This window comes from Elephas maximus, chromosome 5 (genome assembly GCF_024166365.1).
Source record: "Elephas maximus indicus isolate mEleMax1 chromosome 5, mEleMax1 primary haplotype, whole genome shotgun sequence".
Classification (NCBI taxonomy): Eukaryota; Metazoa; Chordata; class Mammalia; order Proboscidea; family Elephantidae; genus Elephas; species Elephas maximus.
Genome location: NC_064823.1, coordinates 58,713,821 through 58,734,707, shown reverse-complemented (window position 1 = coordinate 58,734,707; position 20,887 = coordinate 58,713,821). Strand labels below are relative to the sequence as shown.

Sequence of the window (20,887 nt, the reverse complement as noted above, 5' to 3'; positions counted from 1 at the left end):
AATACTCAAAAAGCTTATGCACAGACTATTGGGGTATATTCTTAAGCAGGGCTCCTCCGCTGTTACTTGAACAGGGTTTCACTAATGGTTTGATAACAGAGAAGGGGGTGGTCAGCATGGAGGTTCTTGTAATACTTTCTAGTGGTGTGAGCCTGAGCCTGACAACAGCACTGATTAATTACTGCTCTGTTCTCAACGCACACATTAGATTACTGAGCATCTCTCAGTTTGTCTCCACAATGGTCTCATAGTTACAGAACACTATCTGTTTCATGATGACTCATTAAAGATCCTTGGATTCTAATGTAATTTGCAGTAAAACATCTTGTCTTTCAGACGATTAAAATGAAGATTAGAAAATATTCAAAAGACCGAAGAAAATACGGATATTTTCAATTGTCCATATTATCATTCCGGCACTATTACTTTGCTTTCGAAATGACTACCATGATAATCAACCTAAAAATAGTAGCATATTATGTTATACCTCTGTTTTTATTGGTTCTCTTTTCCCCAAACTCCCTTCTTATACCTCTCATTTGTACATATAACAGTGAGTTTAGAAGGGGCTTCCTATTGCTTCAAAATACACTGAAAAACTAAACACTGCAGCTGATAGTAAAATACCACTACACTTTACATGACTATTTCAGAGTGGTGCACATTAATACATGCTTCTATGGAAACAGCTCTTTCTGAATGCCAGCTTAAGCCTCTCCATATGATTTTTCTCAAACGCTCTCTTTTAAAACCATCACTGCCGTTTGTTATCTTCCTGTTATATAGACTGTTACTTTTGTTTCATCACAAATCTCTGCCTGTTTATTAGCAGCCAAGTCACTACTATCAGATGGCTTGTTTTACTTAATGTATATATTATTAGGAAAAAAATTATAGAACTGCTCTCACTATATTATATGAAAAAATTCCAACGTACATTTAGCTGACACCACATCAGCGGCTATTTAAACGGGGCTTAGCTAATGGACTTTTAATGTCAGCGGGGTTATGAGCAGTTACTGGCTATTAGCAGAAATGGCTCCTTTCTATAAAAATCACTTTTCCTCAAGTGTGTTGTTTGAACATTCCTTTCCCTGATTTAGTGACGGTCACTGAATGTAAAACAAACTCAAGGGCTCTGGAATCTGTTGTTATCTTTAAGACCCTCTTTTTAACCTTGCAATTCCGTATTAAACAGGCAACCCCCCTCATTAGCATTTACACTTGTAATAGCAAAACTTGTTAGGCATTATTATTTACTTTTCCTAGTCTTAGCAAAGTACTAATGTCTTGCTATGAAAACCCTGAATCATTATTGATGGGTAATATATGTACAATGCAAACATACAAACCAGTTTTCTGAACCCCAGAATTTATTTGCGTACTTTTAAAATCCTAGTTTGAAAATGCCAAATGATGTGAAAGTCTATGACAATAATCAATCTATATTTAGATATCAATGTATCATATAACTATTTATATAGTAACCGGTATTTTAAGAAAATATTGATTATAAGAAAGGAAACCTGTTATCCTTATATACTGACTGAAGTTCTATACAGTATATTCTTTCATTAGAAATAACCTTCCCCCACCCACAATTAACTTTGTTTATTAATTTAAATAAACTTTAAATGGATGTAATGGATAAACCTGAAAATAAAGCCATCGATACGGCATCTGAGGGATTCCTGGAAAATCAAGAATTCCTCAGCCTGGGAATATAAGTGCATTTGATTGAGAAGTTGAAACAAACTGTAACTGAATTCTGGTCAAGGAAGAACAGCACAACTGACCTCTCTTATTCTGTCAGCCCACAGATGCGGTAACCTCATGCAGAGTGCCTACCAGGAAAACCACGTTTTACCCCAGGTTGAGATGCACTCTCCTAGACAGCATCCCGAGCAGGAGTCATTCATGTGGATGGAGGATCTTACCCACGCATGCATGAAAGTTGACGTTCTCCTCTGGCCAACGTATTATAGTCCACTGCACAGGAAAACAAAAGAAGTTCTCTACAATCTATTTGAAATAAGCCAATGGGAGGAAATGGAGGTCCCCCAGTCTGTCGCTTGCACGCCAAGAGAAAACTTGTTTCTTTCAGAAAAATCACTACCCTAATAAGTCAGAGGCATCTCTGCTGTGCACTAGGGAAGTGACTTACCAACTTGCCAGCCACAGGGCGACTTTTTGCAGAAAAGTAGGACAACATTTTTCAGTCAGGAATCAGTGATTAAATATGGCTTTCTATTCAATGAATTCCTTTATGAACTTGTCTTATAAGCAAAAATGTTGGGTTTTTGTTTGTCTGATATGTCCTTTTTTTTTGTAAGGATATTGGCAAGTCTGCTTAAAAATGAACTCTCACTCCTAAAACAAAGCTATACACACACACACACACAATTTGCATAAGCATTTATATGCTCACAGTGAATTATGGAACTATATTTGTCTGCTTCTTGTCATTCTTTGGAAATCCTGGTGGCGTAGTGGTTAGGGATACGGCTGCTAACCAAAAGGTTGGCAGTTCGAATCTACCAGGTGCTCCTTGGAAACCATATGGGGCAGTTCTACTACGTCCTATAGGGTCGCTATGACTATGAGTCATAATCGACTCAACAGCAACAAGTTTGGTTTGGTTTAGTTTTTTTGGTGTCTTTCTTCATTTCATTATGGGTCTGACTGGAAATACCCTCCTAAGAAATAATTCCATAGTTATTTAATTCAATAGAAATGACATGTGTATCTTCCATGTGACCATTGTTTCTAATAAATCCAATAAGCTGATTCCTCCCCCTGCCCCCCGCCCCGGAAAAACACAGATTGTTAAAACTTTCTCTAGCCATTGTCCTACTTTTTTTTCATCATGTTATAGTAAGTAAACTATAATATTCTTATATAATAAATATATCCATATATTTCCACTACTTTATAAGATAGATATCATCAACTTTTTAAAAATGCATTGTACTGTATTAAAGATAAAACTCTATCTAAACAAATTATTTTCTGGGACAACTCTCCCTAAGAACTATATAATTCCAAAAGGAATGCCAGTCAATTTCCACTGTACAGGTAAGATTCAAGATATAACATATGCATTGTTATTAATAACAACATTTAACAAAACAGCTCAGGAAATGGCAATGTATTTTACAAATACCACTGAAGGATTAACTATATATTCCATGGTATAATTTTATTTAACAACTTATGAGAATGATATATTTCATATAGGACTTGGCCATTTCAAATACCCAAAATAATTTCAACATTATTACATTGAACTATCATAGAAACTGCTACATAAATTAAACTTTAAATTACCTACATGTTCTAGAAAGTTTCAAGTTTTTAGAAAATATGTGATTTAAGATTGAACAATGTCACACGTAAGAGAAATTCTTTTTTAAAAAATCAATGTAGTTTACAATTCATTCATGTCACTTGTTACATGTTTGATATTATGCTAGTTGTTAGTAGTATCCAGAATTAGATCCTGTCCCTATCCTTCAGGACTCTGGTACTGCTAGCCTGGAAATGAAATAAAACACCAAAATTGATGCATACCCTTTATTGTTAAATCTATTATGCAATAATAATTGAATTACATGTGTTACTCTTCGAGGAAATGTATCTCAAAATACATATCGCTAGAGTTTTCTTTTGATGGTGTCTCAATTACTGCCCTTTTAAACACATTTCAAATTCTTTGGCTACATTAATTGAAGTAGGTGAACATCAAGACTCTATTTAGATAAAAAGTTTCAAGTCAGAGGGCCTATTGAATAATACTATTTTGGAATGCCAATCTTGGGTCTCTAGTTCAGATAGCACAAAAAATAAATCATTTGAACATGCCTGTTTTTCCTCAGCTTCTTAGAGCAGTTAAGACCAAAACAGGCTTCTGTTTTCCACCAACCTGCAGGCTTTATTGGTGATGACTATAGTAGGTTAGAGTGAAAAAGCCTTACCCTCTTTCAATCCTTGAATTTGATTTCTAATACATTCGTAAGCTTATACTCTTTCCTCATCTTAGGGAGATCCAGAAGGAAGAAGGAAAACTGCTAAAGTAAATGGGAGTCAACATAATTACTATTTTATTTAGAACAGTGACTCCGAGACTTGCTAAACTTGAGCACTTCCACTGGGTGGCTACAGTGTGTATACTTGGCAAACTCCTTAGTGAAAGATAAAATACATCATTTTCCTTTTAACAAAAGCTAAATTCAAATGTCAACATATTATATACAGACATAATACTTCATGTGAAACTACCATCATTTGCTATTATTTTCCCAATCCTAAAGTGTTTTTGTTGGTGGCGATGGTCATAATTTGGTTGTTTGTTTAGTTTTGATTAGAGATATCACCGGTCTCTAAAAATCACACATAATAAAACAGTAACAATACTGTTGTCATTGGCTATCATTTTTAGGTTCTGTAAAAGTTAGTAAATAGTATTTGTTAAAGAGTAATCCTTTGATCTAGTTCTTGAAAGGATTTTTAGGCTCTTTAAATTCCAAACAAACTTGCAAATTCATAGAAAATAGAATGATCTAAAATTGCTTCCTTTAACCTTAATCCTAAACATGAATATAATTCACTATGCCTGTAATTATAAGGTGATATTATTATGTAACATACTCTTGTCATATTGCACTTAACTTCTATTGTCTAAGAGGCTGTATGTTATAATTTTAAACAGTCACTTTCTATAGAAACAGTACCCCTTACTTCTAAAGTACTCTCTTATATTGTTTGTTATTATTCAGACTAATTTTCTTGAGTTTGGGGAGAGAAAAACCTTTATTTCTGTTAACGAACATATTTGCCCTTATAATTGGACTACAGATGGATTTTAATACGCAAGCACTAATCTGTTTTTATGGGGAAGAAATATTCATATTTAAGGTTTTTCGTCAAACAGAAAAAAAAAGAGTAGAGTTAATAAATTATAGTTGAGTTCAGGCAGTCCATGATTACATAATCAATTAGGACATTGACTAAAAATGAGAAACGTTAGTATTCATCCATAAACTTGTTAAATGTGTTGTGGGAGTTTTTGTTGTTTCATATCCTTAGTGAGAAGAGGAGAAGATGCGTGTTCATCTACATGAGGCACTTTCATAGCTCTCATAATTGCTGAAAAATGAAACTAGCCACGGGATCCACATGACAAAATGATTAATGAAGGTAAAACCCCCTACGCTCACAACATTTTAAGATAAATAAGGCTGGTAACTCAGGAGTTAAATTTGATCAATCAATACCATCTGTTAACATTATTATTTTGCACCCAGGTATTTTAAATAAAGAATCTAGCAGGCAGGTCAGTACAAGGAAGTCTCCTCTGGCTCCCCTCATTCTCATGCTGTACTACCACCTTGGCAAGGAGATGTGGTTAGTTATTTAATTAAAAGAGTGTATTCCCCAAACGTTGGAGTTTTCAGATGTTATACTTCGGTAGTTCAAATCCGCCAGGCGCTCCTTGGAAACTCTATGGGGGCAGTTCTACTCTGTCCTATAGGGTCGCTATGAGTCAGAATCGATTCAACGGCACTGGGTTTCACTGGGTTACTTCACTTTTGCCACACAAAGCACTTTTGAATCACTGCTCATTACTAATAAAAGGTATACTGACAAAAGGACAAATATCTGCATATTTGGTACTTTCAAAGTTATAGCTCTCTAAATTATAACTTCTATTTAATTAATATCACAGTACACATCAACACCATGAACACCATGAACACCATGTAGAAGGCTGGATGTGTTTTAGGCACCTATAAAATCTGTAGATATTCTTCTGTGTATTTCAAGACCCTATACGTATTCCCATAGGGCCACTCTTTGCGGGGCAGCAATACTCAAATGGACAAACCACATTTCAACTTCATTCCAAAACTTTTTTTTAATTCTGAAATTGTAATTCATAATTTCCTAACATTTTTTATAAAGAGTTTGAATATCTGAAAAATAAATATCTTCTGGTTTTTCATGAAAAGGCAGGAGGTCTTTTGTCAGCTCCAAACAACCAGGTAAACCAAAAAAACCAAACCCACTGCCATCGAATCGATTCCGACTCATAGCCCCATAGAGTTTCCAAGGAGCACCTGGCAGATTCAAACTGCTGACCTCTTGGTTAGCAGCCATAGCACTTAACCACTATGCCACCAGGGTTTCTAAACAACTAGGTAGAATTATTTTTTTAAAGTTTATGATTTCTGAATTTGATAGGTCATAGAAAGGAATACTTTTACAAAATGATTTATATTGAAGTCTCTCCACATTTGGAGATGACAAATATTTGGGATACAAGAAACTGAATTATTCAGTTAGTGGATTTCTTTTTAAGAACCAGAAAATGGAGAATTAGTGTTTTAAAATTGCTCAAGGCAAACTCTATTTCAGAGAAGCAGTATAAAAAACAACAGCACTGGGTTTCTGTAGTTAAAACAATCCTTGAACTAAGTGATAGTGGAACAACACCCACAGTCTGAGGTTCATGTAACACGCCTCCACAAACACATAAGCAATAACAGATCCAGATAAAAAATGGTATCAAAGAAAAGACCATGGATAGGTTTAAGAAGTCAGGTTAAAAGAGACAGAGAAAAATTTGGCACTCTGTAATATCATAACCAGGCAATCAATAATTAAAAGCAGAATAACAATTTAGTAGGAGAAAGGTCTGCCTCAATTCTAAGTAACATAAATATCCCCCACAAATCTCTAATTTAATCATAAAAGTCTGCCAGAAAGCAATATTTGCACCAAGCACGCAAAGAAATGACAAGAGCCATTAAACAATTAGAATTAAATGTAAAAATTTCAAAATATGTTACCTATATTATCTACGCTATTTTAAATTATATCAAAACTCTGTTGCAAACATAATTTGAGTAAATTAAATACTTGGTGACTTTGCTTTGCCTTCAAGTCAACCTATCTATAGTTTCTGTTCTTTGTGTTATTTTGGCAATTATTCAATTTTGTCCTTTTGACCATACATTTGTGTCACTTTTCTTTTAAAATGAAACTATTGATATTTGCATAAACGGCCAATTTTCCCCCAGCCCTTATCACAATATCTGGGTCTTCACCTTATTTTTTTTTTTCCACAGAAGTGTTTATAGGTTTGTGAAAAGTTACCTGTCAATATTCCTTATAAAGACAGAAAGTCAAGGGTAGAGCCTGTATCCAGGACTTAACTGGTAGTGACTTAACATGACATTTTAAAAACTGATATTAGGCTCATTTTCCCAGAGAGAGCATAAAAAGACAAAGGAGGCTATGAGAGGGAGAGGGATCCCCACAGACTGTTTAAAGAGGCACATACTGCTCAGGATTTCACAGCAATTCACCCCAGATTCCCTTTTTCGTATCTCCTCAGACAGCTCCATTTGTCTCTTTGCAGGAAGGCAGCATCTGCAGCAATCCCAATTCAGAGGTTAGAATTATTAACCTTAATTTCTTTAACTTATTATATTTCTTTGCCTGTAGTTTACAGAGTTGGCAGCTGAAGAATAATGTTGTTGTAAATGCTTTATATGTACTCATTGAATCCTAATAAGACATCATATGTATTAACCTCATTTTACATGTGAGGAAATTGAGACACAGAGAGGTTAAGTAACTCACGCATGGTCACACAGCTCCAAAGTGGTGGAGACAGGATTATGAAGCATTTTATCCATGCAGTACTCAGAAAATGGATACATGTCTGATAGAAGCCTTTAGCTTGTTCCTCCCCAAAGCCTGACCAAATATTTTTAAAGTAAAACACTATTGCAATGCAAACTCAGCTTCAAAAATATCCAGCTTCTAACCAAATTGTTACCCCTAAGTATTTGTGTATAAAAATCCTGGAGCTCCCCACCCCAAACACTAGCCTGATTATGTTTACTACCTTTGAACACTTGGACCCAGAGAGTACCATACTATGTTGTTGTTAGGTGTTGTTGAGTCAGTTCCCATTCATAGTGACCCTATGTACAGCAGAATGAAACACCACCCAGTCCTGCACCATCCTCACGACATTTGTTGTGCTTTAGCCCCATTGTTGCAGCCACTGTGTCGACCCATCTTGTTGAGGGTCTTCCTCTTTTTTGCTGACCCTCTACTTTACCACGCATGATGTCCTCGATCTTCAGAGACTGGTCTTTCCTGATAACATGTACAAAGTACATGAGACGAAGTCTCCCCATTCTCACTTTTAAGGAGCATTCTGGCTATGCCCACTGTTATATTTCAAAAAATGAATTATAGCTATACAGTACTTTTGTAATTCTTTTTTGAGAGCTGAAACTGCTTGTTCAACTCTGTGTCCCTCACACACAGCAGAGTCTGGGCCATAGTAAGTACTCGGTAATTACTTAACGTTACAGGGACATCGGTGGTTCAGCAGTAGAATTCTAGCCTTGCATGCAGGAGACACCTTTTGATTCATGGCCAATGCATGCTGTGGACAGTCCGTCCGGGGAGACTTGTGTGTTGCTATAATGCTGAATAGGTTTCAGCAGAACTTCTAGACTAAGATGGACTAAGAAGAAAGGCCTGGTGATCTAATTCTGAAAATCAGCCCATGAAAATCCTATGGATCACAATGGTCTGATGCACAACTGATCATAGGGATGGCACAGGAGTGGGCAGCGTTTTGTTCTATTGTGATGGGGTCACTGTGAGTCTGGAGCCTACTCCATGGCAGCTAATGACAACAATTGTTTTAACTATACTTCTACAAATGAGCTAGTACATGTCTAACTTGTGGGAAAATGTAAACAAGATCGTTTTTAACCACACGAATGCAGAAGTCAAACTATAAAAGAAGTAGGCTCAAACTGCAAGGCAAGAACACTGGCTCAATTCCCATCCCCACCCTTTTTCCCATTATCTTCCTGAAGTCTTTGTAGCCTGTAATTTTAATGTTGCTTCTGAGAGTGACTCCCTCTGCTGCTCCGGAAAAGCCATGACCTAAATCAGAAAAGTGCTAAACCCAGTTACGGCCTAAATAGAGCACATCTCGCTGTCTGCACTAATTGGAGAGGGCTGGAGCGTATGTTAGTGAACAATTATTTTTAAGTCTCAACAATAATTCTGAATAAACTGAGAGGGTTTGCCTAGTAGAGATGAGCCTAGTCATGTCCTTAGGGGGCTTGGCTTAAAATAGATCAGTATGAATTCTGATTCTGACATTCGGACAACCAGCGCCCAAATTACTACGGGAGTCTCTGTAGGACCTTGTCTTAACTCAATCCACAGTACCCAGAACAGAAAAGGCTAGAGAGTCAGTAAATGTTTGTTATAATCTCGTGATACTTGAAAATTTGTTCTCTGAAGTCTTTTAAGCATTCCCTAAGCTAAAATATGAAATTATTTTTGTAAACAAAAATAAACAAACCTACTTTTCCTTACCACATTTATATCCAAATGTAAATTCATCAATTTTCTCTGCTCCTAACATGGAAAAAATATATGGTAGAATTTTTCCTGAAATTTAGTCGTCTTCATGCCAGTTGTCTATTTGCTCCATATCAATATACATAAATCCATGGTAGTAATTCTTATAATTTGTAGGATGTATGTGAATCTTTTTTTTAACATTATAAATGAAGTTAAGATAGTAGAGAATTATCCTACTATAATTAGAGTCCTCAGAAATTTTCTGTTCTGAGTGTGGTGGTATTAACATTCACAACACTAGCTGGTGCTAGGTAAGCAGTGTATCAGGCCTGTGTAGTCCGGAACTAAAATGTATTTATAAAACAAGAGGGCACTGATTCTTAGGCACAACTCATCAAACATACACCTACACACACACACACAGATTCCCTTTTCCTAGTGAAGTCTTTCATTCTTGGAAGTCAGAAGAACCACAATTCCCTGGAGCTTGGAGTTCCCAACAATCCTGAATGAAACAATTAGGACGTAGCCAAAAAGGAGAAAGCTGTTGCCCCAAGCCTAGAGACTGTCCCAAAGACCTGTTTAAAATGACTGCTGTCTTTCTTTATACCACAGTTACAAAACTCAGTACACTTAAAAGTAACGCCCATTTTGTTTTTTATCTTAAACCTCTGTTGTTTTCCTGGTATTCTATGAAGGGAGATATATTTTTTAAAAACGTCTGATTTTTGCAGTACTTCTCCAAAAAATCAGACTAAAAACTTCATTCACATTATAAAGTGTTTAAATTAACGTTCACATCTTAAAATCATGTTTTCATTCAGAAATATAAATATATTTAATTTCCATTTTTAAGTCCTCACCAAAAAAAATCCCCATTGCAGTGGAGTTGATTCTGACTCATAGAGACCCCAGAGTACAGAGTAGAACTGGCCCATAGGTTTTTCAAGGCTGTTATCTTTAGGGAAGCAGACTGCCACATCTTTCTTCAGCTGTTCAGGGTTCGAACAGCCGAACTTTTGGTTAGCAGCCAAGTGCTTAACCACTGTGCCACCAGAGCGCCTTCAAAACCCAAAAACCCAGTGCCGTCAAGGAGACTCCAACTCATAGTGAGCCTTTAGGACAGGGTAGAACTGCCCCATAGAGTTTCCAAGGAGCGCCTGGCGGATTCAAACCCTTTGGTTCACAGCCATAGCACTTAACCACTAGCCACCAGGGTTTCCCCATGGCTCCTTAGCACAGGAAAATCATGCCTGAGGAAGCAACCACCTCTTTCATTGCCCCCAATGTTCTAGTCCAAAGAGAGAAAAGAAGAAATATGAAGGAAATCATTTTAAAATGTATGATCCTGAGAGAAAAGTGTACTAATAGTTCAACAGTAAACAGGAATGGGGCAGGGGAAGGGGTGGATTAAAGTGGTGGGGATAGCAGCTTGTAGCTGATAGCAGAGTTTGGCTCTCTGAAACCTAGTAGAGAAAACAGGAAAAGCTGCTATTCATGAACATGGAGGATAAGAAAGATCAAAGTGGTGAAACAGTGCATTTTGGAGACCACAAGACACAAACATAAATGAATAGCTTTAATCACCAGAAGCTGAAGGAACTATATAAACTAAATGGAGAAGAACTGCACTGAAATGCACACACCAGACGGAATGCATTTTATTTTTTCTCCTAAAATTCAGAAGAGCAGGCCAATCCTCAATTTTGGGTTTACCTGATCTATGGGGGGTCGGTTGGGGGGTCCAAGAGGCAAATGCTCAGTCTCTCTGTCCTGAGCGTCTTTTCTTTTAATCTCTTCTCCCTTCTTCTTTCAATATTAATCCATTTACAATCCCGTTTGATTATTATTATTGATTTTTTTTTTAATTTGGCTGTTGTAAGCTCTCAGCAGGGATCCTACCTCTTGTTAGGCATCTTTGGGGGCTTTAACTTGTCTTTTTCCCCAAACAATTCTCCTCCGCCCCCCACCCCCATCATGGCTCAGTCCGTTGCGCGCCCGGTAACAGCAGGGGATTCCACTGGGAGTCACAGGGTTGATTCCGGTAGTTCATTTCACCGCTATTCATCAGGTTGCTCACTTCCAAACACCCCCAGTCTAAGCACCCTCAGTTGCTGCCCTGGGAACTTCTATTTTTAAAAATCTACAAATAGCTCATATGATTCTCAATGGAGACTCCTTTGTAAAACGGAAAGATGAGCTCTGGAAGGGTGCGGGAGAAAATCAGGACAGAACCTCGGGGATGGGAGGCATCTGGCAAGAAAGGAAGGAAGGATTTATGAGCGTGGCCACTTAGCAGGGCAGCAGGAAAATTTACTCCCGAAGTAGCTATCGCTAATTCACAAAGCCTTGCTAATCACTTAACTCCCCACCCGGACCACACTCGCCTTGACTCTGAACTCCCCTCCACCTCCAACGCCTCCCCGCCCCCAGCGCCTCTCACTGCTAGGAGGGAATGCAGTTGGGAAACGCCTGGCGGTCTGAGCATCACCAAGGGACTTGGAGCTACCATCGCGCCTCCTCTGCTCTCCAAATTTGGAAAGAAGAAAGTGTAACTGAGGTGGGGGGGGGGGCTCCCTGAATTGCCTCCGAATGCTGAATAAGCTTACTCCGCTTTGACGAGAAAACCTGAGCTGCCTAACGTGAGCCAGTGACCACCACAAAACCGAGCAAAAAGATAGGCGTTCAGCTTGGCAACAGATTAGAGGCCCAGGTGACCCAAGATAGAACTCGGGAGGGGCGCGTACTGGTGCTTTGCTTCCCCTCTCCCTTCCACTAGGATTCCCCGGCTCAGAAGGCTGGAAGCCACCGCTACAACTTCAGACTCAGGGGGCAAGAAGGGAGCGAGGCCATCAGTCCTCAAGACTCTGCTCCTCCCTTACCCACCCCCAACTCTCGCCCGCTGTGCTCCCAACCCTGGCTTTCCTCAGAGCCCAGCCACTTACTTTAAAGCTAAGACGCATTAAATTAAAATGTCAGCGTTATAAACTGGCCGGCTACCATGAGGAGCTTCAGATTTAGTTTGAAGGACCAGGCCATCTCCCCAGAGCTCTGGGGTTTTAAGTTTCTAGGTCTCCTGTTGGGAGGGGGTCTGGAAGGCGGTATGAGTGCGGAGGCACGCACAACCCCGGCCTGCCGCGAAGAGCCGACGCGGGTCTGGGTGGGCAGTATATTCCACAGTGGCCCGAGCAGCAACTGAGGGGCAAGGGCGCTTTTGGGTCCTTGTCCTTCCTGGACATTTTTCCTTAGCTGAGTGCCCTTAGGAGTCTGGCGTGCTCAGAGACGCACTGAAGATCCGGCAGCCCCAGACACGGCACAGCACGGGGATCCTCTGCGCACCGCGCGCATCAGGGTGCATCTGTGGCATGCAACACAGCCACCCGCACCAAGAGTCTCTCCAAACCTCTGTATGTACAAAATGAAACAATTTTCGAGTGCGGGGCACAAAGTGAAAAAGACACCCAAGGCTCCCACATGCCCAGAGACCAATGCATGTCCACACCCCGTGCGTCCCTTGTCCATCCTTGCCCGCCTCGGAAGATAGATTTTAAAAATATGAATAATCAGAGCTTCTTGACTAGTGGGGAAAGTGGAATTTAAAGTGGTTTCCAGTTGAGAGTAAATACAGCGAATTGAGGAAGTCAGGAGAACTGGGGAAGAGAGAGGAAGGAGGGAAGGAAGAAGCGAAGGGAGGTGGCCGCAGAGCCTGGCGGACCCCCTTACCTTGAGCGGCCGAGCCGGTGCCACTGGCGCTGAGCAGGGCCAGGGCAGGTAACACGAGCATTTGCAACACGTATCCTAATCCCAGTCCGCAGCGGGCCGCTGTCGCCCGCAGACCTTTCCTCATCGTCGACAGAGGTGTGCTGGAGGGAGCAATACAGAGACGCGCAAACAGAAGAAAGCCACACTGGGCAGCAGCTGAATCCGTGCACCGCGAAGCAGTCAGAGGAAATAACGATGACCAAGCGCCGCACTCCACTTTGTCCAAAAAAAAAGGCAGGGCAAAAAGAGGTGGAGAGGGTACACCGAGGAGGAGTTTGAAGGTTCCTCTTTGCCTGTGCCTTCCAACTGGTGTCTCTCGCGAGTGGTTGTTCTGCCCCCACTTGGGAAGTCCGGGGAGGCGCAAGGCGACCACCGCCGGCGCTCCTCCTAGTAGCAGGAGCAGCCGCAGCTTCGCCGCGCGCCGAGTCTGGACTGCACTCCGGGTCCCCTCGCCAGAACAGAACACACACAGGCACAGGGGTGGGGGGAGAAATGGGAGGAGGAGGGAGCAGTGGGAGGGAGCTTGGGCACAGTGAGGCGCTCCCGTCTCCAATCTCAGTGCTCTCACGCCGGCGGAGAGGCGTCCAGGCTGCCCCGGCTGCGTAGCCAAGGAGGGTCACTTCCTAGTGGGGGGCGCAGAAGTCCGCGGCAAGGCGGTGGCGGAGTTCGCTGAGGAGGCGTGTAGGGCTCAGCCCAACACCGCCGAGGGTCTAAGCAGCGGCGGGAGCGCGCCGGTCCGTGTTATGTAAGCCAGGGTCGGAGGGAGTTGCACGCCCAGCGCTCGAGGGGGAGACCCGCTGCTGGTTTTACCCGCTTAAGCCCCGACTAGGAGACCTACGGAAAGAGGCAGCTGCGAAGGGTCGGAGCGCGCCTGCCGCCGCGGCGCGCCAGACCCGGACTCTAGGAACGCCGCGGCCGCGCCCCAGGCCACTTGGCTGTGTCCGGTGTAGCTCAGCCTGCCGCCTGCCAGTTTCTTCACCGCGTGGGTAAAGCCTGAGCCAGACTCCGCAGGACTGAACTCGCTGTGCGGCTTTGGGTCTTGCGGCTGATGAAGCCGGCTACAGGGTCCAGCTGAAGTTCTGCGTTGTGCGGAAGAAGGTGTGAGGCTTTTGCAGCGCCCCAGGCCGGCGCTATCTTGGGTTTGTCAGTGCCACGCAGACTCCTTTGTACCCTAGGCGCCTATGACCTCCCTGCAGTGGAACAGAAACTAAAAGCTCCAGGAAAACTCATTCTTCAATAGTGTTTTCTTTGCGTACTTCTTGGTGGTTGACGCGGTTGAGTATGTAAAGGGTGGTGAGACGATACCGCGAGAAAGTCTCCCAAAATAGCGCACAACAGAATTTGCAGATAATCACTTAAAGTGATTGTGGAACCAATAACATGCTTTCCAGATTCCCAAAAGAAGAAACCCTGGTGGCGTACTGGTTAAGTGCTACAGCTGCTAACCCAAGGGCCGGCAGTTCAAATCCGCCAGCCGCTCCTTGGAAACTATGGGGCAACTCTACTCTGACCTGTAGGGTCGCTGGGGTTGGGTTTTTTTGGTTTAACAGAAGAACGTGTGGAGGACTCAAAATATCATGATATATTTACGTTTCTCTGGGAAAGCATTATCTGGGAAGTTAGTTGAGACTCTGGGCTAATGAAGAAGGAGGAGTGTAAGAATGGGTAGATAAATTAAGGAAAACAAAACAAAAAACCCATTGCTAATAACTCCGACTCATAGTGACCCTATGGGACAGGATAAAACCGCCCCATAGAGTTTTTCAAGAAGCACCTAGGTGGATTTGAACGGTGAACCTTTTGGTTAGCAGTCACAGCACCTAACCACTACACCACCAGGGTTTCCAAGTTAATGAAAGGCTAGACAAAAGGAAGTAAATGGGTTAGTATAAGTGAATGTTCCCACAGCCAGCATTTGGGAAGAAAAGAAACCACTTCCTAAGATTATAACATTTCTAAACTTAAAAAAAATAAATAATACAGCAGAGAACTTTTAAGTTCTCGGTGCCAAGTGGAGCATGTGTGTATATACACACACATATCAGACTGGAAGTCTAATATTGACAATGGTCATAACTCACTGTGTGACCCTGGACAGGCCAGATAACCTTTATATGTCTCAGTTTCTTCATCTGTGAAATTTTTTATTTAAAAGGCTTCAAAATTCTTTTCAGTTCTACATGGTCTGTCTGCCCAGTTGCATCTAAACCTCTAGCCAATAAGGCCTGTCTTGGATGAGCCTGATAGTTCAGAAAAGTTCATACTGGCAAAGACATTGACAAAATTGGCTATTTCCTGTTTCCATAGAGGCTTTACCTGCCATGCTAAATGTCTCTTCTTTGCCTTCTTCAGCTTCTCTGTACCAAGGGATATCATAATATTGTGGCAAGAGGGTGGTTTCTGCCACCAGACTTCCTGAGTTGAATTCTTAGAGGTTCCAATTACTTGCTACTGATATTAAACAACGAGGTAGGTGACTCAGTTTCCTAATCTGTAAAATGGGTCTAATAGGAGTATCATTTTATGAGCTTGTTGTGAGGATTAAATTAAACATACATAAAGTGCCTAGTACATACAATTGTTAGCTGCTATTCTTATCGTTGACCAAAGATTCCCATCAGCTTCTTGCTGCCTAGACCAGTGCTGTCCAGTAACACTTTTTGTGATGAGGGATGCTTTTTGTAATGAGAAATTGAATTTTTAATTTTATATTTAATTTAATTAACTTAAATGTAAACAGCCACAAGGGGCTAATGGCTCTGATGTTGGACAGTAGCAGATATGGGCTACTCATAACCTGCCAATTATTTTGACAATTACATCAGCAGAAGAAATTATGATTATATTTCATATTTGTCTTTTCAGTTTTCCCAAGAAGGACAGAAGCTTAAACAATAAGAACAAAGCAAACAACTCCCACACTCACTATTAACAGCATCTAAAATTTATACCTCTGAAATTTTATTGCCTGTCTTTTCTAACTAGAATATAACTCTTTTAAGGAAATGACTTTGTCTTGTAAATTATACCATGCCCAGCTCCTAATACAGAGCCTGGTGTCTTACAGTTGGTACTCACTCAATATTTGTCAATTGATTGACAAAAGACTCAATAAAGAATCCTGGAAGTCTACAGCAGTTAAATAAGGTTCAATATGTCACATAATTGTTTGGCACATTGAGATGCTCAGTGACAAGCACTGCATGAAATTAATACTTCTGAAAGAGAAAGTAAGAGACAAAAGAGGAAAAAGTAGTTCAATACTGATATTCAGCCTAAAGGGGGCAGGAGAATGGTTTGAGAAATGATATGTCAATAATGAGGTGGAAAAGGGAGAGGAGAGAGAACGCAAGCACAAGGGCAGGAAAAGTACGAGCAGCATAGCTTAGCTTATCAAGCAGGTGAGTTTCCTACAATTTATGGATGCAGATGGATCTTGTCTTGTGTATTAATTAACATCCTGCCTGGTTTTGTTTACTGTCACATTTCTTTTTTGTGAAAAAACAACATTCTTCATAACAGATCAGAATACCAAAGGCTTCTCAGATTAGGTTTGCTAACTTATTTCATTCAGATCTGGGCTCAAATGTCACTCTGAGAGAAGCTTTCTCTAACCAACATACCGAAAATAGCATCCAGTTCATCAACCCCAATAGTATTCAACTGCTTTGATTTTCCTTCTAGCACTGATTTTATTTACATATATGTATGTACATCCACGTATTTATGCATGTGTGTATGCAACATGAGTATGTATATGTATGCATATGTTGCCTCTCCAATAAAATGTATGCCTCTCAAGGGGAGGAATTTTTCGCCTATTACATTCACCACTCTATACAAGAACCTAGAACAGTGCCTGACACATACTTGTTAGGTGCCATCAAGTCGATTCTTAGTGATTCAATGTGACAGAGAGTAGAACTGCCCCACAGGGTTTTCTAGGTTGTAATCTTTACTACGGCAGATTGCCAGGTCTTTCGCCCATGGAGCCACCAGATGGGTTCGAACCAGCCATCTTTCAGTTAACAGCCAAGTATTTAACCGTTGCCCCACAATGGCTCATAGTAGCTGATCAATAAACATTTGTTGAATATTTAGTGGATGAATGGAAGCCAACAGATTTTAAAACTAAGTTGAGTCTTGGATTAGAACATTTTTTCAAGGTGGATTTTCAAATTACGAATAGGCTTTTCAAGTTGAATAAAGTTAAGTTTGGAAAAAAATTTCACCAAAAATTAATCTGAGTATGACTTTTTCAGAGTTGGAATACTGTAGGTGTTTAAGGAACAGACATGAAATTCATCTCATTTTGAAAAATAAAAAGCTTCATTTAACTCCATATACAAGGGCTTCCTTTTTCTTGGCTGCGGTGAGTGGAGAATTAACTCTGGGATAATAAATCCCAGTGACAGGTGCTAATGGGAATTAAGCATGCAAATCCCTTGCATATCCCTCCAGAAATCTGCACCAAGAAAAGTATGCTATTTAGCATGTAGGGTGCTTGGTAGTAACATTATTTACTCTAAATTACTAAAGTAAAAGAGTTTCCACTTTAAGGCTTAAGAACTAAAAAAAAAAAGATACTGAAAATGTATTTTAATTATAGAAATAATATTTTATTTCATTTTCTTTCTCTTCTCACATGTTTGCCCACTGTCTACATTTTTTAAAATAAGTCATCATACAATAGATATTATTAACTGGCAGTATAAAAGAAGGAGGATTTAAAAGAATAAAGAGAATGATGTTGAGGGAAAAATATTTGTAACTAGGGTTCAAGGGGTGAGAACCAGCAGGTAACTTTACTGCTAGACATCAGCTAAGGGGAGCCAGATGGTCCAGATTCAATTGGCTAATCCCCCTCTTCAGCCTCAGTCCACAGAAAGGAATTTGGCCCGCCATAAACCTATAAATGCTGGGGTTTTATACTTTTGATTAATTGTATTAGACAGCACTCTTGGTTGCAAGTGATAGAAATCCAACTCAAATAAGGTAAAGCCAAAAAGAGAATTTATTACTTTATATAACTCACAAACTATAGATAATAATAGCAATATTAATAATGGCTAACATTCATTGATCACTCACTGTGTATCAGGCACAATAAAGATGAAAGATAGGTACTCTGAGGGAAAGAAATACCATTCCTATTCCCATGTCATACACAAGGAAACTAAGGCGAGAATGGTTGTGATTTTGCTGAAGGACAGCCCCTTGCAGATTGCTTTTTACATTGACTGGAAAAATTGAGTTTCAGTTCTTTCCATTCAATTCAGAAAACTTTCACTTAACCACTATTATAGTTAAGATACTGTTACAGGATCACTGGAGAAGACCAAGCATAAGTAATAGTCCTTGTTCACCAAAAGCTTAGTCTCACAGGCAGTATAGGTGAGTAAACAAAAGGATTCTAAAAACGCTGTGAGAATATAAGGATACGAGAAAAAATGCCACCAGTGGAGTCTGGGAAGGTCACCTACAAAAAAAAAAAAACCCAAAATACCAAACCCACTGCCGTTGACTGGATGCCAACTCATAGTGACCCTACAGGACAGAGTAGAACTGCCCCATAGAGTTTGCAAGGAGCACCCGGCGGATTTGAACTGCCGACCTCCTGGTTAGCAGCCATAGCACTTAACCACTATGCCACCAGAGTTTCCAACCACCTACAAGTAAACCATAAATATTGTGTATCAGTCATGTTTACATTTTATACTTATTTAGCACAATGGGTGTATTTACCTCTAACAATGAGGTATCTGGGAACAGACAGTCTAGAACTGTTATGTCAGTTCAATTTATGCTTTTTTTTATGTCTTGGGTACATGTTAAATAATATATAGCTTTCATTGTCATAGTTGCTTGATGGCTTCTCTACCAGCAGACATCGTGTTCTACCTCCAGCCAGGACAAAGAAGGAAGAACAAATCCAAGAGGATGTAGTCGAGTTAGGCGCTTTTCAACCAACTTTCTTGGAAGTTATAAGCCCAAGCAGTTTCCATTTTCTTGATGGCTATCATATGTTTAGCCTAGACGAATCATGGGTGGTACATGAGGAAAAGGAATTTTGAAGACCTGATCATTTATGCTGGACACAATTCTGTTGACTAGGAGGGACAAGGGGAAGGTACAGGAAGACATGAAGACAGGAAATTATAGGGTATATTTAGAAAACTGTAGGTAAGCAGAAGGAGCCACTGGGTGTTGCAAACAGTAAACTGCTCGGCTCCACTCCCTTTGCCTTTTTACTTTGTAGTCCTACTCTCTTCCCTGCCTCTCTGATGGTGGGCTTAGCCACGGGACTTGCTTTTGCCAGTAGAATGTGGGCAGATGCTACAATGTGCCATTTGTTTGCAGAGGCCTGAAAAGGCCCTGTGTGCTTCTATCTGTTCAGATGTTCCTGCCGTTAGTCATGGATAAACATTCCCCAGGTAGCCACCAGTCTAAGGAAAATGAGACTCATAGCGAGACGCATAGCCCGGGGCCTGGGCCGCGATGCCTGGAGTCTAGAACCCAGAGCCGGATTCCAACACAACTTAGCCTGCTTGTAGCAGAACCAATGACCCATGATCAAGAAAAAAGTCTTTTTGTGTTAAGCTACAGAGCTATCAGGTGATTTTTCTTTTTCATGCAACCTTATTGCAGCAAGAGGTGTCTTATATGCTCATTGTGAGAAATCATGCCCTCAAATTAAGTTCAAGACAAATCGGAAGGTAATTCCCCTTGCAGAGCTAATAAACTGGAAGAAAATAAGACACATTCTAGGAGTAAATAGAGTGATAGCAAGTGAGAAGTGCTGTGAGAGAAGTATGTTATAGGAGGTAAGAAGAAAGGTCAATGACATCAACTTGGAAATCACTGAGTCTTAAATGAAGCCACATCGACCTGAGCCTTGAAAGATAAATAGAATTTGTGTTTGCCGAAATGGCGTGAAGGACATTCTAGCAGAAGATAGAACTGGCACAAAGGCAAGAAAGTGTGAGACATACGTGGAAAAAACTAAGTGGCATAGTTTGGAACCCAGAAAGCATTATATTTAATACTACTACTAATTATAATTTAAAAAATTATAACAGTTATCATTTTTGAACATTCATTAGTCAAACACCTTTTAAGTACACATATCTGTGTTTATCTAATACACACAAAAATATACCTTTGAAGTAGGTACCATTATGCTATTATTATCCTCATTTTAAGGATGAGAAAACCAAGGCCTAGAAGGATTAAGAAATTGAGCTACATTAAACCACTGTCAGATTAATATCTGAAACAGAGTTTATCTGGATTCAGGTAAATACTGTTAGGTCAATTTGGAGGGGATGATAGGGCCAATTTATGAAAGGCTTTCCATGGTCTACTATGTGGTTTATACCACATTACGCACATGTTGGAAAGCTTCCAAAGGTCTTTGGTCAATCATGTCCTTGAGACTTTAAGTAGCAAAATTGGATGATCAATTCTTGTAGCAATAGTCAAAACATAGATTAGAGTAGCAAGAAAAATCCTGGAGTGTCCATTTAGGGCTATATTCTAATAATCAAGAATAGAAGTAGTGAGAGCCTGAATTTAAGCAGAAGTAAGCAGAAAACACTTGAAGGGGATGTATACATTATGTCCAATTGGGATGGTGGTTAGTACTTCCAGGATGTAGGATGATAACTTATACTATTAAATATTCATGATATAATTCAGAATAAACTATGTAATCTGAGAA

At 40.2% G+C, this 20,887-nt stretch overlaps 1 protein-coding gene across 2 annotated transcripts in view; it reads right to left on the bottom strand.

Annotated features, from left to right (window-relative positions):
* UNC5C (unc-5 netrin receptor C) overlaps positions 1-14,493 on the bottom strand; it is a 454,535-nt gene extending 440,042 nt beyond the window's left edge. Inside the window, exon 1 of one of the 2 annotated variants that reach the window (XM_049885676.1) lies at positions 13,129-14,493. In XM_049885676.1, coding sequence (XP_049741633.1) covers positions 13,129-13,252 — 124 coding nt within the window. In that variant the 5' untranslated portion in view covers positions 13,253-14,493. The remainder of the gene's footprint in view (positions 1-13,128) is intronic. The other variant, XM_049885675.1, reaches the window with a different exon arrangement.
* Positions 14,494-20,887: the final 6,394 nt, after the last annotated feature.